The 19,197-nt window shown below is 40.4% G+C and overlaps 3 protein-coding genes across 4 annotated transcripts; 1 reads left to right on the top strand and 2 right to left on the bottom strand.

Annotated features, from left to right (window-relative positions):
- Positions 1 to 499: 499 nt before the first annotated feature.
- Positions 500 to 2,850, bottom strand: rps2 (ribosomal protein S2). Its single transcript, XM_041996316.1, has 7 exons — positions 2,767 to 2,850; positions 2,362 to 2,499; positions 2,004 to 2,093; positions 1,484 to 1,591; positions 1,070 to 1,403; positions 709 to 800; positions 500 to 621 (listed from the first exon to the last, which is right to left on the bottom strand). The coding sequence occupies exons 2-7, from the start codon at positions 2,494 to 2,496 to the stop codon at positions 541 to 543; spliced, it is 840 nt and encodes a 279-aa protein (XP_041852250.1). The 5' UTR covers positions 2,497 to 2,499; positions 2,767 to 2,850; the 3' UTR covers positions 500 to 540.
- A 394-nt stretch (positions 2,851 to 3,244) lies between these two features.
- rnf151 (ring finger protein 151) lies at positions 3,245 to 5,480 on the bottom strand. 2 transcript variants are annotated; one of them, XM_041996328.1, is made up of 5 exons: positions 5,389 to 5,450; positions 4,898 to 4,953; positions 4,609 to 4,778; positions 4,384 to 4,480; positions 3,245 to 3,876 (listed from the first exon to the last, which is right to left on the bottom strand). In XM_041996328.1, the coding sequence occupies exons 1-5, from the start codon at positions 5,405 to 5,407 to the stop codon at positions 3,409 to 3,411; spliced, it is 810 nt and encodes a 269-aa protein (XP_041852262.1). In that variant the 5' UTR covers positions 5,408 to 5,450; the 3' UTR covers positions 3,245 to 3,408. The 2 variants fall into 2 exon arrangements, with proteins under 2 accessions (XP_041852262.1, XP_041852271.1); XM_041996337.1 differs by lacking the exon at positions 4,898 to 4,953 and having other exon boundaries at positions 5,389 to 5,480.
- Positions 5,481 to 5,910: 430 nt separating this feature from the next.
- Positions 5,911 to 19,107, top strand: tbl3 (transducin beta like 3). The gene is made up of 23 exons (XM_041995961.1): positions 5,911 to 6,080; positions 6,203 to 6,254; positions 6,504 to 6,599; positions 8,155 to 8,202; positions 8,335 to 8,476; positions 8,570 to 8,654; positions 8,778 to 8,948; positions 9,828 to 9,903; positions 9,996 to 10,092; positions 10,196 to 10,416; positions 11,311 to 11,452; positions 11,781 to 11,839; positions 11,956 to 12,062; positions 12,210 to 12,345; positions 13,888 to 14,127; positions 14,230 to 14,300; positions 14,506 to 14,662; positions 14,997 to 15,055; positions 15,537 to 15,640; positions 16,699 to 16,770; positions 17,069 to 17,227; positions 17,760 to 17,853; positions 18,298 to 19,107. The coding sequence occupies exons 1-23, from the start codon at positions 6,049 to 6,051 to the stop codon at positions 18,683 to 18,685; spliced, it is 2,808 nt and encodes a 935-aa protein (XP_041851895.1). The 5' UTR covers positions 5,911 to 6,048; the 3' UTR covers positions 18,686 to 19,107.
- Positions 19,108 to 19,197: the final 90 nt, after the last annotated feature.

The following is a 19,197-nucleotide window of genomic DNA, read 5'->3' as shown; positions in this document are numbered from 1 at the left end:
ACAAATCAGTTTTGGTGCAGTCAGTTATTGCAATTAAAAATTAGGGAATGGAATTCGTTGGCTCAGTGTGGGGAAAAAAAAAAAAAGTTTTACATTAGACCCCATTGGCTAGCATTTACGAAATTGTTCAAGTTGTGCTGTTGATCTATTGCCGTCAGGTCAAACCTTCTGCAACATGTTTACCTGTGCAAGTACAAATTGAAATCAAACTTCGATGTAACTGTTCTTGTAGCCATGCCAACCCAAATATCTTCCATCTGTTCTCAAATCAGTCTGGGTAACACAAGTTGCTCTCAAATGCACCTTTTCTGTAACTTACAGTGCCTTCAGCCAATATTTAGCCTTTAGCTCGTTAGCCTGACTAACCAGCAAGAAACAGTTATTAAGCATAACTGATGCAAATAATTCAGTGTAGGTACTAAAAAACACTCAAGCGGCAGGTTAGTTATAAACTTAAAAGTTAGATGTGCCAAATGAAGTAAAAGACAACACTGATTGGTGTTTCAGTACGTTTATTCAACGATTCTCTGTACAAAATGATTAGGAGGTAGCAGCCTGCACAGCCTGGCCCCTCTGCACAGACACCCTGGTGTGAGTCTTGGCCAGATGGTCAGTGAACTCCTGAAGCAACAAGCAGAAAACCTGGTTACAAACAGGTCACCTTCCTTTTTTTTTTTTTTAATGTGCTGATTTTGGCGGTGTACTGACCTGGTATGGAGACTTTGTAAAGACGGTCTCCTTCCACAGATCAGGCGTCAGGTAGCTGTACGTCTTGGAGATGGCATCAAAGGTGGCCTTGGCTGAAGAAGACAAAATAATGAGTAGATGAGACAAAAAAAAAAAAAACAATTCAATGACAGACGTGCTGCATTGTTATTGTGGAAAATGTTGGGCACTGAGATGGGGAACAGAGAAGATCACTGAGGCATCTTTCTGCCGTGCAATACTCATTAATTTCTCTCCTGATAACGACAACTCCACCACTGCAGAGGTGAAGCTGAGCAGAGCGAGGAGAAACTTATAACTGCAGCGCTTAGATTTAGCATCTTAAAAAAATAAAAAATCTTACCAAAGTTGCCAAGGGTGGCGGTGCAGCCCCGGGCAGAGGTGTAGCAGTCATCAATACCAGCCATCATGAGCAACTTCTTGGGCACAGGGGCGGACACGATACCAGTACCACGAGGAGCTGGGATGAGACGCACCAGGACAGAACCGCAGCGACCGGTCACCTTGCAGGGTACGGTGTGGGGCTTGCCGATTTTGTTACCCCAGTAACCTCTTCTGACAGGGACAATGGACAGCTTGGCCAGGATGATGGCTCCACGGATGGCAGTGGCCACCTCTTTGGAGCACTTCACCCCCAAACCCACATGGCCATTGTAGTCACCAATAGCAACAAAGGCCTGTAAACATAGAGGGCATGTTAAGATGTTGACAATCACTAATGTAAGACAATAATGAACCACCAAGAGCTGGGGCTCACCTTGAACCTTGTGCGCTGACCTGCCCTGGTCTGCTTCTGGACGGGCATGATCTTCAACACCTCATCTTTCAGACCAGAACCAAGGAAGAAGTCAATGATTTCAGACTCCTGCAGAGGAAAACGCAATTCAGCATTTAGCCATTTGATCATGACAGATTGTACATGTGTCAGGCTCAGTTAACAGCAATTATGAAACGTGAACTTCGGTTCTGAAGTTTTCTATAAAAAAAGTGTTAATATTTGTAGCCATATGCAAGATGTCAGACTGATATTTGGAATCTTTGCCACCACAGTAGGAAAAGGGGATTATGTGCACACACACACACACTGATATTAAAGCAAAAACTGCACAAACACAGTACCTTCAAATTCCCTTTGAAGTAACACAAAACAGACTTTGCCATTATCACATATGCATGTTTTAGATTAACAATGCACATCCTGCTATGCCCAAATTATTTTTTTGCTCTTTTCAAAAAATCTAAGATTAAGTCTTATAGGCTTTTTACATGCTGCTTACCTTGATGGGCAGAGAGTATAGATAGATCTCCTCCAGGGACTTGATCTTCATGTCCTTAACCAAGCGGCCCAGCTTGGTTACGGGCACCCACTGAAAGCCGGGGGAGAGGGGGGACAAGAACCCATTAGCGTTAACCCTCAACGTTTTAAATTAATTGCATTTCTTTTAATCTTTGTTGTTGTTGGGGTTTTTTTAATGCACTTGTATTGGTTTATGCACCCTACTGAAATGTTTTATGTTAAGTACTTTGAATTGTCTTGTACATGAAATGTGCTATACAAGTAAATTTGCCTTGCCCTTGAATATGGTTAAACATAACCAAATAGGTGAAAAGTGTTTGGGAAACCCACAACCATACCTCCTTGTCTTCGGACTTGCCGCCGCGGGCACCACGGCCCCTACCACGGCCTCTGCCGCGTCCACGGCCACGACCGCGGCCACCTGCGCCAAAACCTCCACGAAAACCTCCTCTACCACCGGCGTCGTCCGCCATTTGCTGTGAAAGAGAACGTAATGTTAAAGCGTTAATTCAGAGATCCTTAATGTACGTTTCATTTGTCTCGTATGAGCATTGCCGCCATGTTAGCCGTGTACATCCATCTAAATATTTTTAATTATCTACATTTCTTATGTGAAATACATGTAGGATTTTACGCTTAAATGTCAACCTATTTATATATTTGCGAAACGAATGTACATGGCTGACCGATGTGTGAGATTATCAGGGATTTAGATGAGAATGAAACAGCTACAACACACTTACGTGATCGATTAAGCAGGAAGAAGGACCATGAGAAGTTCCGCCGAGTTTTGTGTCAAAAGTTCTCGCGATATTTCCGTGACAGGAAACTGTGCCCTCCTGGTGCCATCTACTGGTAGGTTTCACACACAGCCTGGGCTGTTAAAGGATTGTTTATCAGCCAACTTTACTAAGAGTTTGGTATGAACTTTTCTATATGAATGTTGAGTAACATTCTCTGTTTGCTACTACGGATAATTTTATAAAATTAAACTAATTAGCAATCCAAAGCCTAATCTGCCTGAAAAACAGCTATGGATACTCCATTGATTAATTATTGTGAATTATTAAAACATGTTGAACTTATATCAGAACATATATTATAATCATCCTTAATATCTATCATTTTCTCAATGAAGATTAACAGCCTCCACTTCTCGCAAAATAAGGACATATATATAAAAAATGTAATATTAAATACTTTATTTAAAAAATATCTGAAACTACAGCACAAAACTGGCACCCGCCTCAAAATAATAATAAAATCAAACAAGAACACTCATTTTAATCACATACCTATTTACATATTCAAATACACACACTTCCAGAAAATTAACACATGCAGAAACACACAATGTTGCCAACTAGGAAAAGCAACATCCTCCCTCAACAGTTGCTGTTGCGATTTGGAGTCCCAGTGGAGCTGCCACTGGTCTCCCCAAGGTCCTCTTCTGCCACCTCATGCAGGTCGTCCATCACCTCCAAACTCTCACAGATTAGTCCTATCTGCCTTTTCATGTGGGCCATGGTGCTTTGCATCCTCCTCATCTTCCTCTGTAGAGCAATGGCAATAGCCCTGTGGTTCCTCTGCCTAATCTCATACTCCTGTCTTAGCTGCTTGTAGCAGTTGTGCTGAGCTTGGGTGCGATGGGACAGTAGTGTTCCACACCCCATGTGGCAGGGCTGGCGCCAGTGCTCACAGTGACGTGCGTGAGTCTCCAGGTCCCTACGGAGAAGCTGCACCCTGCAGCCCTGGTACGGACAGGGGATGAGCTCGTACAGACAGCTCATACTGTGACAGTACTGCTCTGAGAGGGGGAAGGTATCTGAACATCCACGGATTTCATTTTTGCACTGTGAGAAAAACATATGCATAAATTGAAAGTAATCAATAAAAAGAAACAACATTACTCACATTATCTGAAAGGGGAGAGAGTTAGATGAAAATTAACTGCATCATCACTGGCTTTCAAAACTTAAGGATGGACATTTAAAATTACAGTTTATTTTACAGATTTTATCAGTTAATTTAATCAGTTTTTGAAGAAAACCTTTTATCATCAGTTGCAGCCCTGTTTATAAATAGTTACAATAAAAGCAACTAAGGTGATCTGACTATAAATTAATATCAATATGCCAGGCAGCCACAGGTAAAAATAAATAAATAAATAAAATAAAATAAAATAAAATAAAATAAAATAAAATAAAATAAAATAAAATAAAATAAAATAAAATAAACAAACAAAATAATAAATGAATAAACCTTTAATGAAAAACTAGTTAGAAATCAACTGGTCAGTTAGTGTACATGTACATGTTCAAAATACTTTTATATTTTTATGTCTATTTTCTATTTCCTACCTTGATTTTCATGCGTCCAATGGATTTGCTTAGCTTGAACATGACAAAGATCAAGCTCGGGTTCACTGGCTTCCTGCAGCAGGGACATGTCTCCTGTCTACACAGGATACATAATATTTACTTTCTATTTGTCCATACTGAAAATACAATGGTTACATTTTATATATGTTCAGTCAAAAGTTATTGATGTTTTATCCTAGAAAATTCATAAGAGGCATTCGAGACCTTTTTAGCCACTGTAAGATGCATTTTTTGCAGAAAATGTGGTGACATGCAGCTCTCACTGGACATTTGAGGACTCCTTGGCAAATGGTGCAGATCACATCATAATCTGGAGGGTCCACAAACAGCTCCACATCATAGCCCCCACTCTGTGTTGACAACTCTGAATCTGCCTAGATGTGGCCAAAATAAATCCAACTTTATTCTGGGTTAACATTAAATTACAATAATTTATTTCACAAAGACATTATAGAGCTGAACTGTAGCAGTTGAAGAGGATATACTGTGACACCTTATGTAGCAACAGGTGAGTGCTTTCTCTACAGCCAGCAATGCTTCTGCAGTTGCCTAAAACCCCACAACAGTGTTTCCAGCATAAAGGAAAGAGACAACAAAACAGAATTGTTCTGGAAAGTCATATGACTGACCACATTATACCAAAATGTTAATACCATCCTTCTACCAAAATTAACTTATTCCACTCTTTCTTTCTTTTTTCCTACAATAATTACAGAATACTTACACAGGTTTATCATTATCTTAAATGAATATTTTATTCATTCAAATATGTAGCTTATTGGGGGGAACCTACTCATTTATACTTTAAAGTCATTGTAAAGACATTCAAAGACTTTGTAGCTTTTTGCATAATATTGATGTATAATTTACACTGGTCGCAGCCAACGTCCATTAAACCCAAGCCAAATAAACAAGTGAATATACGAATTAAAAGTAAATAAATAAATAAATCAAACAAACAAACAGAAGCTGCTGTCTACTCACCATGACAATCTCCCTTCATCGCTGTGTTTCCATTCCCAGCGCTGGTTTACTCCATATCGATCCTTTCACATGTCGAACACGCAACACACGCCCGCCTTATCAATACGACCCACACATGAACATTCCTGACAAAACATGAAGGGGGAACGCGAGTGTGCGCGCCCCCGGACGAACGGAAACAGTAAATTATATGAACGAAGGTACGTGACAGCAGTCATTGTGGGAAGCGTCTTTTCCCTGTTGTTCTAGCACCAAACTGAAGCACCCCATGTCAAACACGGATTCTAAACATGAATAGCCCTGCGTCTTTTATTGTAAACCCTCAGTGACACCATTTAAAAAGAAACTATTTAACATGTTTATTTATTTAAAATGCGTTTTAAATGTAAAATATAATATTTACACAAACTACCAGATGATAGGCTCTATTTTATGGTTTTCAACCAACTTTAAGTGTTGCCAGGATAAATGACTTTTGACACTGTAAACATCTAACCAATCACAGCTCTGTGCGCTCAGATGACGTACAATATGTGCGACTTGGGTATCAACATGCGGGATGAATGTGTTGATGTAGTCAACGTGTGAAATGAGAAACAAATGATTTACATTCCATAAAGCTGTCAAGATATTTAAGATTTACCAGTTCCAGTCAGCATCATGGCGAACACACATCTTCAGTTCAAGACGAAGTAAGTTTTGCGCATCTCATGTACAAGTTGCGGTGTTTCCTAACTGGCTAGCAACAGCTAGGCTAAAGTGTCATTTAAAGTGCACATTTCTCAAACGTACAAATATATTTTTTTTCTTGCAGCTACGCGGTTTCCAGCAAGATCGAGCCGTTTTACAAAGGAGGGAAAGTGCAAGTGAGTTTTCTTTTCTTTTTATTCTTTTTTTTAATTTGATACTTGCATGAGATGTACGGGTAGGACCAAACAAGGTATTGGACGAGGAGATTAAGTTTAAAAGCCTTTCAATTATTTTTTAAGAGACCATAAAATGCTAGCCCCAGTTACATAACTTCTCATTCCCAAGAGGCATCATCCATTGGCACTAACCAACGTGTAAAATCGTCTGACCTGCTATTTAACCTCAAGTGTCTCTTTGTTTTCCAGATTAGCAACGATGAGAAGTACATCTTCTGCACATGTGGATCCCGGGTCAATGTTTTGGAGATCAGCACAGGCAAGATCGTCCACTGTGTTGAGCACGTGAGTTCATACTGTTTACATGTGGACAACTTCATTAACAATGTCCTGCAGACTTCCCTATTTAGATTGCATTGACTATACTTGTGAGGTGTGTACTCACAGCTGAACTGGCGCTGTTCCAAAAATTTGAATATATATCTGTAGCCTCAATAATTTTAAAACTATAGTTAAATTCTAGTTTAATTTAAACGTAAATGTTAATCTCTTGTAATTTTTTATTAACTTTTTCTGTTTGATCTTTAACTGTGTTTTATTAACGGTGATAATGTTTTGGTTTTGTTTGTTTTTGTTTTTTTTATATTTCTTGGCAATATTTCTAGATCTACACAATTTGACTAATGCATATTTACCATATAAGACCATTGGTGGAGTCTATCCCTCACTGAAAATTAATCCGACTCACTGCCGGCAATGCAGACCAAGCTGTGGCACCGGTCATACAGGGACCAGACAGCTCGTTTTAAAGGAATACAATCTCAAATGCCATTACTCGACCAAACACGGGGAGCAGTATGAGAAACATGTGGGAGATGAGAGGAAAAAAAGAGCGACACAGCTACACCAAGGATTAACTTCTTGGCAAAGTCTTTTAACAAAAGGCCAAGAAGGACGCTGATGCTGCTGCTGAAGCAAATTTACGTGGTTAATGAGTTAATCACCAAAGCACGAAATCCGCTCACTGAAGAACAGTTTCTGAAAAACTGCATCCTGCAAGTTGCTGATATCTTGTGTCCACAGAAGAGAAAGTTGTTCAGTCATCTCTCCCTGTCTGCAAACATGGTAGCGGAGCGCGTTAGCGACTTATTGTGTGACATTTATGAACAGTTATGTGACAAAGCACAAACTTTCACTTCATACTCTGTGGTGCTTGATGAGTGTGGACATAACAGACAGTGCTCAGCTAGCTAATTTAATAATGGGTATCGATGAGCAGTTCAAAGTAACAGAGGAGTTACAGAGTGTTTGTCCAAGGCATGGGTGTACCACAGCCATGGATATTTTTCTGCATCTGTGTGATGTGCTGGAGTGGCCCTTGAGCAGTTTGACCCCTGCCATAGAGGTTGTCACCACAGGGACATCACAGATCTGGGCAGGCCAGGGCCCACACCACAACCATCAGAGCTGCTGTGTGTGTCCCCCCATTTTGAAGAAGGGGACCACCACCCCAGACTGCCAGTCCAGAGGCAATGTCCACACAATGCTGCAGAGGTGTGTCCGCCAAGACAGCCCTACAGCATCCAGAGCCTTAAGGAACTCAGAGCAGATCTTACCCAACCCCTGGACGAGCTGGAAAATGTGGCTGGGTAGAGGGAGGGAACTCTGGGTTTCCCTTATTAGGCAGATGCCCCCTCAAACCGACCCTGGATAAGCGACAAGAAAACGGATGGTTGGATGGACCATGAACAAAATAAATCTTGCACGTTGTTGTACGAGCCTTTGACATGTTTTCGCACTTTTTAGACAAGATTTTATAAACTAAATGAACCACATAGATATATTTTACCATCAGAAAGATTTTGAATGTTTTATTTCTTTGTCTGAATTTTGCTTGCAGGATGATCAAGAAGACATTACATCATTTGCTTTGAGCTGTGATGATGAGGTAAACACCTGAATTACCTGTGATTGCTTCACACAAACGTCATTGTGTAACCACAGATGTAGTTTTATTATTATTAATTGATCAGCTTATTAAACAGTATTTTTTGTGCATTTGCCCGTTGTCCACCCACAGGTGCTGGTAACAGCTAGCCGGGCCCTTCTGCTAAAGCAGTGGGACTGGAAGCAAGCTAGCTGCACTCGCTCCTGGAGGGCCATTCACACTATTCCTGTTGCCAGCATGACCTTTGACTCCACCTCCACACTTTTAGCTACAGGTCAGCTATGACATGGTGTGCAAGAGTCGCCTAATTTCTGCTATTCAGAAATCATAAAGCTCTATTTTTTTTTTCCTTTGCTGTGTCATGCAGGTGGCTGTGACGGCACTATAAAGCTTTGGGATGTCGTGAGACAGTATTGCACTCATAACCTTAAAGGATCATCTGGTGTTGTTCAGTAAGTTGGAGAAACAACGTGGAGCTTAAACAGTTAAATAAAGGGTTGCATATGAGTATACAAACACTACAATATCTGAAGGTATCATCGTACATTTTAATTTCCCTCGTTTTTTTTGTGCAGCTTGGTTCAGTTTCACCCAGACATCAACAAGCTGCAGCTCTTCTCCTCCTCCCTGGACTGTGGGATTCGACTGTGGGACTTGCGCTCCAGCCAGTGTGTGTGTGTGCTGCAGAGCCACTACAGTGTTGTCACCTCCCTCAGCTTCAGCTGTGACGGCGACACTGTGGTCAGGTAAAGTGTCATCCTTGGTAGCACTTCATCATTCACTTCACACATCAATAACATCACCCGCTCAGCCTATTTCCATCTGCGCAATATCAACTGTCTTCGCCCCTCCCTCACCCCCCACACCACCTCTATCCTGGTGCACAGCCTTGTCACCTCCCGCCTGGATCACTGCAACTCTTTCCTCTTTGGCTTCCCACAAAAATCCCTTCATAAACTCCAAATGGTTCAGAACTCTGCTGCCCGCATCATCACCCGAACTCCTTCCTTTCATCACATCACTCCCATCCTGCAAGAACTCCACTGGCTTCCCATTAAGTACAGGACAGAATACAAGATTCTCCTCTATACATACTAATCCATACATAAACTCTCACCCCCTTACCTCTCAGACCTTCTCCACATAGTTACCCCTTCCAGATGTCTTTGCTCCTCCTCTTCTATCCATCTCTCTGTCCCTCCTGCCCGCCTCAGCACCATGGGGAGCAGAGCAACTCGGCTCCCAGCTCTGGAACACATTTCCTCCTGACCTCCGCAATACCGACTCTCCTCACCTTCATTTCCAAACTCAAAACAGAACAGCATACTGTTTGTAACCTTGTTTTCAATCACTTCCTCACCACTCAGCCTTCAATGTTTTGGTTTTTAATTGTGTTGTTTATGTTTGATTTTCCTGAGCTGTTAATGTTTTCTTTTATTTGTTTTGTACAGCGTCCTTGAGTGCCCTGAAAGGCGCTTTAAATAAAATGTATTATTATTATTATTATTAGTGCACACTATCACTCGGTGGGTTTAAAATCAAACTGCTGTGAGAGCATGGAGGGTGATTTGGAATTCTAGTACTGTATTAAAGCTGTACACTCACTGCTTTTTTTTACATTTTAGTTCTGGTAGAGACAAAATCTGTATAGTGTGGGACCTCAAAACTCACCAAGCTAAGAAAACGGTTCCAGTTTATGAGGTAAGTTTGTGAAAACTGGAATAACAACATAGACTTTTTTATACTCTTCATTCAGGGAAAATACTAAATCTTCATTTGTGTTTCATCTCCAGGCTGTAGAGGGTGTGGTACTGCTACCGGAGGATGCAGATCTGTCTCCGATTGGAGTGAAGAGCAAGGGTTTGCATTTCATCACGGCTGGCAGCAAAGGTCGACCTTCATCACATAACTCATCTCACAGTCTCATTTGTATGCATTTATATCATGTGGGCAACTTTTAAAATGTCCTAACTATTTTTCCTTCTTCCTGTAGGCGTACTCAGGGTGTGGAATGCCAGCACTGCTCGCTGTGTGTACATCCAGTCCCTCCCCTCCACTCTCACCTCAGTCTCTGAAGAGGAGGAAGAGAAGGACGACGATCCTCGCAGTCTGACTCATCTTTTTCACCTGCCCACCTCCTCTAGATTGGCCACAGTCACTGCAGAACATAACATACTCCTCTACCAGCTACCTGAGCTCACCACACAGCAACAGGTGGGTACTGGGAACAAACATTTGCTCGGGGTCAACAGCTTGGAGGCACTTGGTGCACTTTCTTTCTGCCGATGCCCTTTTTTTCTTTTTTTTTTTGTCTTTTCATTTGTTTTTCAGTGGATTAAATTCCTAATAGAGTTTTGTTATAAATGCTTAAAACGTTTTGGTTCTTCACCCCTGATGACAGAAGAGTCTGAACTATGGAAACATACAGACAATCTCAGATATTATTCATAAACATTCTGAATAAACAACATAAACACGGCTTTCTGATAAAATTATCAACATTATTTGTAATCCAATATTCATCAAACCTTTTTTAGTAACTGCTGAGCTATTTGCTTTTCTATTACTTTCTTCTTGTACATGTTTTTTCACGGGTTGTTTGAGTTCTCGTGTATTTTTCTGTATCAGATTAGAGATCGATGCACCAGCACTGATCATGAGGGAAAAAATTGGGGCAAGTAAACATTTCTGGCCTCGTAAGCACATCGATATCTTAGTGAGATAAATTTGTGTTTTGTTCTCCTGTTTCTGACTCATGTAAATACACTAATCAGCTGAATTATATTGGCTATATGAAAACATTTAGATAACAGTTTTGATCCATATCTGTACAATTCCAGATGGGTTGGGGATCTAGGGACTCTTGATCAGGTTTTCTATGAGCAGCAAGCAAAAGCATCCACTGCAACCGCTCTGGTTTTTTCCTGAACACTATTAGGGGAGTAATCATTTTAAGCAGAGGAGAAGTGAGATGTGCAGCAGAGTCTGAGCTGAAGTGCATATAAACGAGGAAAAGAATTAAATATTTAGTTTCATATTTTAAAATTGTGTTATAATGTGGAGTATATCAGAGTTTGTGGACACTGTCTTCTCTTTTGCATCTCACAGTTTGTGGGGTATAATGACGAGGTGCTGGACGTGAAGTTCTTGGGCAAAGGTGACAGTCACGTTGTGGTGGCCACTAACAGCTCCCAGCTGAAGGTGTTTGAACTGCTCACCAGCAGCTGCCAGATCCTCTACGGACACACAGGTCTGTCACCAGAGGGCAGTGTGTACAGCTGCACCTGAACTCATTCACAAAACACACATGGGCACAAAGCTTCTGTTCTACTAAAGATGATGTGTGTTGCTCTGTGGAGATGGTGTTTCAGGTTGTTTTTGCATAAATATTTACATTTTAATTTAGCAAGCATTTATGTATTAAGAGGTGATTTGTAGCTAGCTGGGCTTTATTTGCTATCAAAGACATTAAAATCAAAGACAGTAAAATTTGTGAATCTAAACTATTAATGAGTTGCTGAGCAGGTTTTAGTCATGCTTATCTCTGCTGTTAATCTATTTCTGTTTCCCTTCTTCAGATACTGTCCTCACACTGGATGTGTTCAAAAATGGCTCTGCCTTTGCAAGCTGTTCAAAGGTTGGTGCACAACCCCTGCAAAAAAACCCCAGAAATAAACAAAATACAAATGTAGCTTAGCTGTGTGTTAGTGTGTAGCATGTGTCTGTTTCAGCACATCGTGGCTCTGTTTTCAGGACAGGTCGGTGCGTGTGTGGCAGATGCACACCAACAGCGGTCAGGTGCGATGTGTGGCTCAGGGCTCCAGTCATGCCAATGATGTAGGCTCCATCAGCTGCTCCAGGTAACACTCCACCTTCTCTTGTTTATTTTTTAAAACACATACATCTTACAGATGGCGATAGATACAGATGGAGGGTTTACATGTCCGTGGGTGGAACTGGTTAATTCAGGTAAATCAGTAACTAATATCTTATCTTTGCTTTTCCAGAATGAAAGCATCTTTTGTAGTGACCGGTAGTCAGGACTGTACAGTGAAAGTGTGGGATCTACCAGCAGAATTTTCTATAGCAGGGGAGGAAATTCATCAGCTGAAACCCCGCAGCACAGAGAAGGCACACGATAAGGTACGAGAGCAGGGGGGGAAAAAAAAAAATCTTACCACAATAACATGTTACCTACACATCTGAGATTCCTGTGGAATTATGAATAAGTACATATTAAATGACAAATGGCATTTTACAGTGTATGTTTGGAAAAAGTTTTGCATGTCTGTATTTGTCAGCAATACCCCTGAAATATCAAACAACTCACCAATATTTTTCTGCTACATACCAAAATGTCATAAGAAAATCATACTGGTTCTCATGTTTTAAAGTCATGGGGGATTTTAAATTAAAAGAAATCCTATGCAAGATCCCTGTAAAGATTTACTCAGAAGATCCAATAAATTCAACCTCACAATAAAGTAAAGGTTTTAACAGAAACAGATTTATTTCACAGGGGAGACAGAGCAGGAAACATAGGAGTAATCCTATGGACCGTGGCATTCAGGAATCTGCAAAACTCCAAAATATCGAGGCTTAAATCCAAAATCCGAGGTCAAGAGGGAAAGGCAGAGGTCAAAAACAGAGAGGCAGTTACTTATCCAGGCAGGCAAGAATTCGTGGTCGTTAAGGCAGGGTCAGATATCAGAGAGATTCGAAGCAAGACAGTCTGTCGTGGGCAGAACAGGGTCAATGACAGGAGATCGGAAACATAAAGCAAAGCTGGATATCAATAGAGCAAGCGCAATTGACCATCTGGCAGGGAAGCAGAGACTGGAGAGGGTTTAAGTAGAGCAGAACACAGGTGAGATGAGGGAGCAATCAGAGAACTCCAGGTGTAGCCAATGAACCTGATCAATGGACTGGAGGCCCAGAAGAGCAGCAACCATGACAATCCCTTCCTACAGATTTATGTTTAACCAGAAAAAGTAATTAAATGCAAAGAAAACTGATGTGGTGACGTTTGAAGAAGAGCTTTGAACAGCTGGATGAATTTGAGTCTGGGGTTTCCAATAAAATTTTCTCCTATAGGATTTAAATGAAGTTCTTTTTCAACTTTGTTTTATAATATCAGGAATTTTTAAGTGTTTTATGTGTAATAGTGTTAAAAAAAAAAAGGTTGTCAGTGTAAAATATTTCTTCCTTGTCACAGACTCACAGGTGAGTAAAACTCTGGCCTAGTTAAAAGAAGTATGTTAGATGACTCATAGGGGAATGGAAGAAAATTCTGCACACTTGCTCAGTGTTTCTTTGGAAGATACGCAGGAAGGAAACATTTTCACGTACTACTTTTTTCCTGCTACACCCACTTCTTACACAACATGTCGATCAGCCTGTCAGCAGTGTCTTGTCGCTTCACTTCCCTTTTGTTCCTCTGTAGCATTCTTTCGGAACTATCTGAGTTAAGCATGTTGTAAAATGTCAGCCACCACCATGTAATCTTCAGAATCTGCTTGTCTTGGAGGAGAAAAAAAATACCCTCATTTCTGAATCCAGTTTGAACAGTTTTAGTCCTCAGGCTTTTTTTTCCTGTTGAATTTGTGCAAAGTTGTGATCAATATATTCTCAGTAGCTATGTGATAAATAGTGTCCCTGTTCCTCATCCCTCTGCATGCCCTCCAGGATGTAAACAGTGTTGCAGTATCCCCTAATGACAAGCTGCTGGCCACAGGCTCCCAGGATCGCACAGCCAAGCTGTGGTCTTTGACAGGAGAGGGAAACGTTGGCCTTCTAGGGGTGTTTCGGGGCCACCGTCGTGGGATTTGGACAGTTTGCTTCTCTCCTGTCGATCAGGTGCTGGCCACCTCATCTGCAGATGGCACTACAAAACTGTGGAGCCTGCAAGACTTCAGCTGCCTCAAGGTGGGACACGGAGTCGAGTGTCTGTTCTCTTTCCATGTCCTTTTTTGCAATATGCAAGTAAGCATGTTAACACCTTTAACTTTTATCCTCCCTATCTTCAAGACATTTGAAGGTCATGATGCATCAGTTCTTAAGGTCATCTTTGTGAGCCGCGGCACTCAGCTGCTGACCAGGTAACCACACTCACTTTGGTGGTAACACCACCACCAAAAATTTGAATATTTTAGTTTTTACATCTGTCACTGTGAATGTTTTTGCCGTGTCACAGTACACACGAAAAACCAGCTTCAAAGTGTCATAAAATATGATTTTAGTGGCACAGCTGTACTTCAACATACATCTGACTAACCATTTTTTTTTTATATAATTTTCTAACAGTGGCTCAGATGGCTTAGTGAAGCTGTGGACCATAAAGACCAACGAGTGTGTGAAGACACTGGATGCTCATCAGGATAAAGTGTGGGGTCTCCACGGCAGTCGTAAAGATGACAAAATGGTGACCGGCTCAGCCGACTCGAACATCACAGTGTGGATGGTAAGTAGGGTTTTACTGAGGGATGCCAGTTAAAAAAAAAAAGATTTGAATTAATAAGCAAACAGTGTCATATTTAAATTACCCGCTTTTTTTTCCCTCTGATTTTCTATAAATGACTTTTTGTGCTTCAGCATGTTAGAAGTCTTCTTTAAATTTGAAATAAAAATAATTTTAAATAAATCTGTTTGAAAAGGAAGTGTTACACCAAGTGATGGAGATATTAAGATCCACTTTGGTCTTTTGTACATTATTTTTAATATTTCCCTTTTGAGGTAAAAGTCAAAATGTGTCAGTAGCATAACGAAGCGTATAAATGTTTGTTGTTCACCACTAGGATGTGACGGAAGTGGAACTGGCAGAAGAACAGGCCAAGCATGAAGATCAGATACTGAAGTAAGTTTAAACACAAGATTATATTTAGGTTTAGAATTTGAATCTTTTGTCAGAGCAGCCTGTTCTCATTTTATATCCTCCATCCCCATCTGATCATCAAAACTCAAAAAACAAACACTTTGCCACATGCGCTGTTTCTTTTAGATATCAAACGCTTGACACTTTGAAGCTCATTTTCACACATTTTGACAATGTTTTGTTAAGGATTAAGACTATTGCGTAATAGCAGATGAGACAGATAGACACGGTCTACATGTATTAAGGGGAAAACAAAACATTGTTGGAAAACATGTGGCTTTGTTTGCTTGCATAATAGTAAGTATGTTTAAAGTTTCTGAAAGAGCTTAATTTTTTTTTGGTTAACTATCCATTGAGCTAATGTGCAATAAAAATGTCTTAATATTATATCATTTGTTAACAGCGTGTAGATTTCCTGTGTGTTTGTGTGTGTGAACATGCACCGTGTTTGTTGTGTCTGAAGGCAGCAGGAGTTGTCCAACCTGCTCCATGAGAAGAAGTATCTAAAGGCCCTGGGACTCGCCATCTCCCTGGACCAGCCTCACACTGTGCTCACTGTTATCAGAGGTACCTCATTTTACAATCCCATTTCACATTTTTACACTTTAACTGCAGTCTACTTTTTATGTGCTCCCCTGGGGTTATATTGACTTTTGTTATCATGTCAGTCTGTCATCGCCCGTCCTGGATGGCTGCTCACTGAGTCACTCAAGCATTAAGACAGTTCAATGTCTGTCAAAAAATGGATGTTCAAACATAAAAACTTACATAATTTCTGCACCTTCATTCCCTTTTCTTCTGCCCTTTTAATAACAAATAAAAGCCCTTTTATTAGACAGTGGTTGTTGTTTCACATGAACACCACGCCTTTTCCATAGCTGCATTTTCACAAAACAAGAAATTCCAGAGTTATAATGAGTGAAACAAACAGGACCAGCATCGCGTAGTAACGCGTTACTTTTGTCAGTAACTAATACTCTAACCGTCCGAACCAGCACGCCCTTATCCACACACTGTCTCACTTGACAGAGAGACCGTGACAATGTCTGTGCTTAACTAAGGAAATATGTAAATAAAATATATGATAACAAAAATAAAGAGTAGGAGAAAGATGCGGCAAAGATTTAATTTTGAGCAGCTGTTATATTACTTTTTATTTCTTTTATATTCTTCAAAAAATCTGCTGGCCTAAGTTAAATCAATTATTCGTGAAAAATTACTTTAAGTTTGAGTTTGTATTATATTATACAATCCTTTAAGTTATAAGGATAATGGGAGAATTTTTAAGAATATTCTTTTACAAAAGTAACAAAAAAGTTACTTTTGAATGAAGTAACTAGTAACTAACTAGTTACTTTATTTTTGCAACTAGCACAACACTGCACAGGACACAGTTTATGAAGCAAAGTGTCATATTACTGAAATGTAATTTATATAAAATTGAAAAAACAAAAAGAAATGAGAAATAATTGCATCACAGCTTTTGGCTCTGGATTAGACTTTTTTTTTCTCCAACCTTTTAACCATAAGTGAAGGTAGATGAAGCCATCTGCACACCTGTATGTTTCTATGACAACACACGTGAACGTTACTGGCTGAACATTGTTGCCCTGTGTTGCCTCTAGCGATTCGTCAGGGGGAGAACGGCCATGAGCTGCTGGAAAAAACACTGCTGAAGCTGCGGATAGATCAGAAAGGTAACATGTTATTAGATGTCTGCTCCTCTTGTAGTTTATGATACAGCTAGAAGATAAAGCTGAATATAACAAAGTTACCTGACTATGTTGAACAATGAAAACCTGTTATCGAAAAGATAAAGACATTCATCTAAATATACTGTATATGATGATGACTTTTTAAGAAGGTGAGAGTCTTACTTTCAAACACCAGCATCCTCCCTAACAACATCATTGAAAGATCACTTGTCATTTGGTGAAGTTTAAATATTTTTCTTAAACCTTCCCTGTCTGGTTTTCTGGGTGCTGTCCTGCTCAGAGTCCATCCTGCGCTTCTGCGTCGTGTGGAACACCAACGCTAGGAACTGTCTGGATGCTCAAGCCGTCCTCCGGGTGCTCCTCACACATCTGCCGCCTGAGGAGCTGCTGCAGTACCAGGGCGCCCGGGCACATCTGGAGGGTCTCATCCCGTATACAGGTGAGCAGAGGGCACATGTATGAGGCAAAACCAGCAGAACAGGAGGCAGAATGCATCTATCTTACTTTTATGCAGATTATATACTGTGGACTGTGTGTTGGACTGAAAATACTACTGAAATATGGAATAAAAACTGAGGTAAGTTTGCAAAAGCAAAAACCAGAAGTGCTAAATTAGCTTTAAAAATTTCCTCCCCCAATTTTCTTTCACGGGGGCAGCTGCCTAAGCAGAGAAGCCCAGACTTCCCTCTCCCCAGCCACATTTGCCAGCTCATCCGGGAAGATGCTTTACAAGCCAGCTCTGGAAAAACTGGTTTTTCAGCAGTCTGAGATATTTTGGTCGCATTTCCCTCCTGTAATAATGAAGAGATTTTCCCATAAATAAACAATAAAGGCCACAAATTTTCCTTGTAGTTCTACTTCTTTCCTGATGAAGTAACTGGACTGATCGTAGAATGTGATTAACAGGGAAAACCAGAAATTAAAGCTGAGATACTTGAGAGAATAAATGTTTTATTTTTTATCCTTCACAGAGAGACACATGCAGAGGATAGGCCGCCTGCTGCAGGCGTCCATGTTTCTTAACTACATGTGGCAGAAAATGAGAGTAGTTGGAGCAGAATCCAGGTGAGAGAGCCACTTATTTATTCCTGTTTTGTTTGATTAAAACAAAGTAAGTACATCTTTCTGTTTGGTTCAGCTCTTTTATTTTTCTCTAATTTGAAAACAAATTGGAAGCACTGACAAATGCGTCCACTGCTTAGAAATAGTGTGCTGCATTTAGACATGTGTGAAGTGCTGTAAAACTATTTTTCCTACTAAATCCTGTCTTGATGTTTTCCAGTCTTTGGCTCAAACATGACTCAGACTGGAAATTATTTGAATTCTGGGGTTGATCTAGACAAGGCCTTTGTGTAACACAAAGGCTGTACTTGTGTTTCTGCTTCATGGGAACAGGACCTTTCTAAATAAAGCTGCTGCTGATTACCAGAGAAACTGATACTGTGCCAGATACTGAAAATGAAACTAGGGAACAAACTGAAATAACCAGTTTTGTTATATTTTATCCAGTTTGGGCCAAGATGAAGAAATGGATGCTTCTCTTCTGGCTCAGACCCAGCCTTTGATTTTCATAGACAAAGATGAAGGAAAGGGCAATATTGATGAAAGACAGAACCAAGGTGATGATGGGGACAGCGGGCAAGATGAAGATCCAAACTGCCACATGGAAGATGAAGAAGAAGTTGAGGAAATCAGTGTCACCAAGAAAGCCTCCACCAATGAGAAGCATATAGAAAACAAGGGGATCACAAAAACCAATGGCAACCATCATGAAAGTGAAGAAAGTGAAGAAAGCTCAGAAGACGAAGATCCAGAAGAAGATGAAAAGGATCAGTCAGAGCAAGTGATGAAAAATCTGCCTGCTTCTTCCACTTCACAATGTCAGACTTTAAGCTGACACGAGTCAGCAAGCTGAACATAGATGCTTCACCTCTGGGAGAATTTCACTTTCAGCTGGAGTAACCGAGGCAGCAGCACAGAGAGAAAGCGGTGAATTCATAACGCTGATAAAATTATTTCTCTGTGTATATTAAAGACTTTCTGTCATCCTACTTCAGATGTAAATCAGTTCCTCCATACAGATTTTAAACAGCATATAAAGAGGCTTTTGATGTTTTCCCCATCAAATAGTGGCAGATAGACGGACGGGAGGAGGAAATAGCTGTATACACATACAGACTGTGTGGCAGGACCATTTTCACTCACAGCAGATCACAGACCACGTTCTCCTCATGTAACCCACACAGAAAAGTTTTATATGTGACCACACATTTTGTTAAGACTACAAATGTTTATAAAATAAAAAGTGATGTAACAAGAGTCTGAATTTATTTCTAAATAACTGCCTTAAAAACATAAATCACATAAAGACAGTTTGGTTTCCTCATAAGCTGTTCATATTATGTTTTG

This window comes from Melanotaenia boesemani, chromosome 2 (assembly GCF_017639745.1).
Source record: "Melanotaenia boesemani isolate fMelBoe1 chromosome 2, fMelBoe1.pri, whole genome shotgun sequence".
Classification (NCBI taxonomy): Eukaryota; Metazoa; Chordata; class Actinopteri; order Atheriniformes; family Melanotaeniidae; genus Melanotaenia; species Melanotaenia boesemani.
This window is presented reverse-complemented; position numbering and strand designations above follow the sequence as displayed.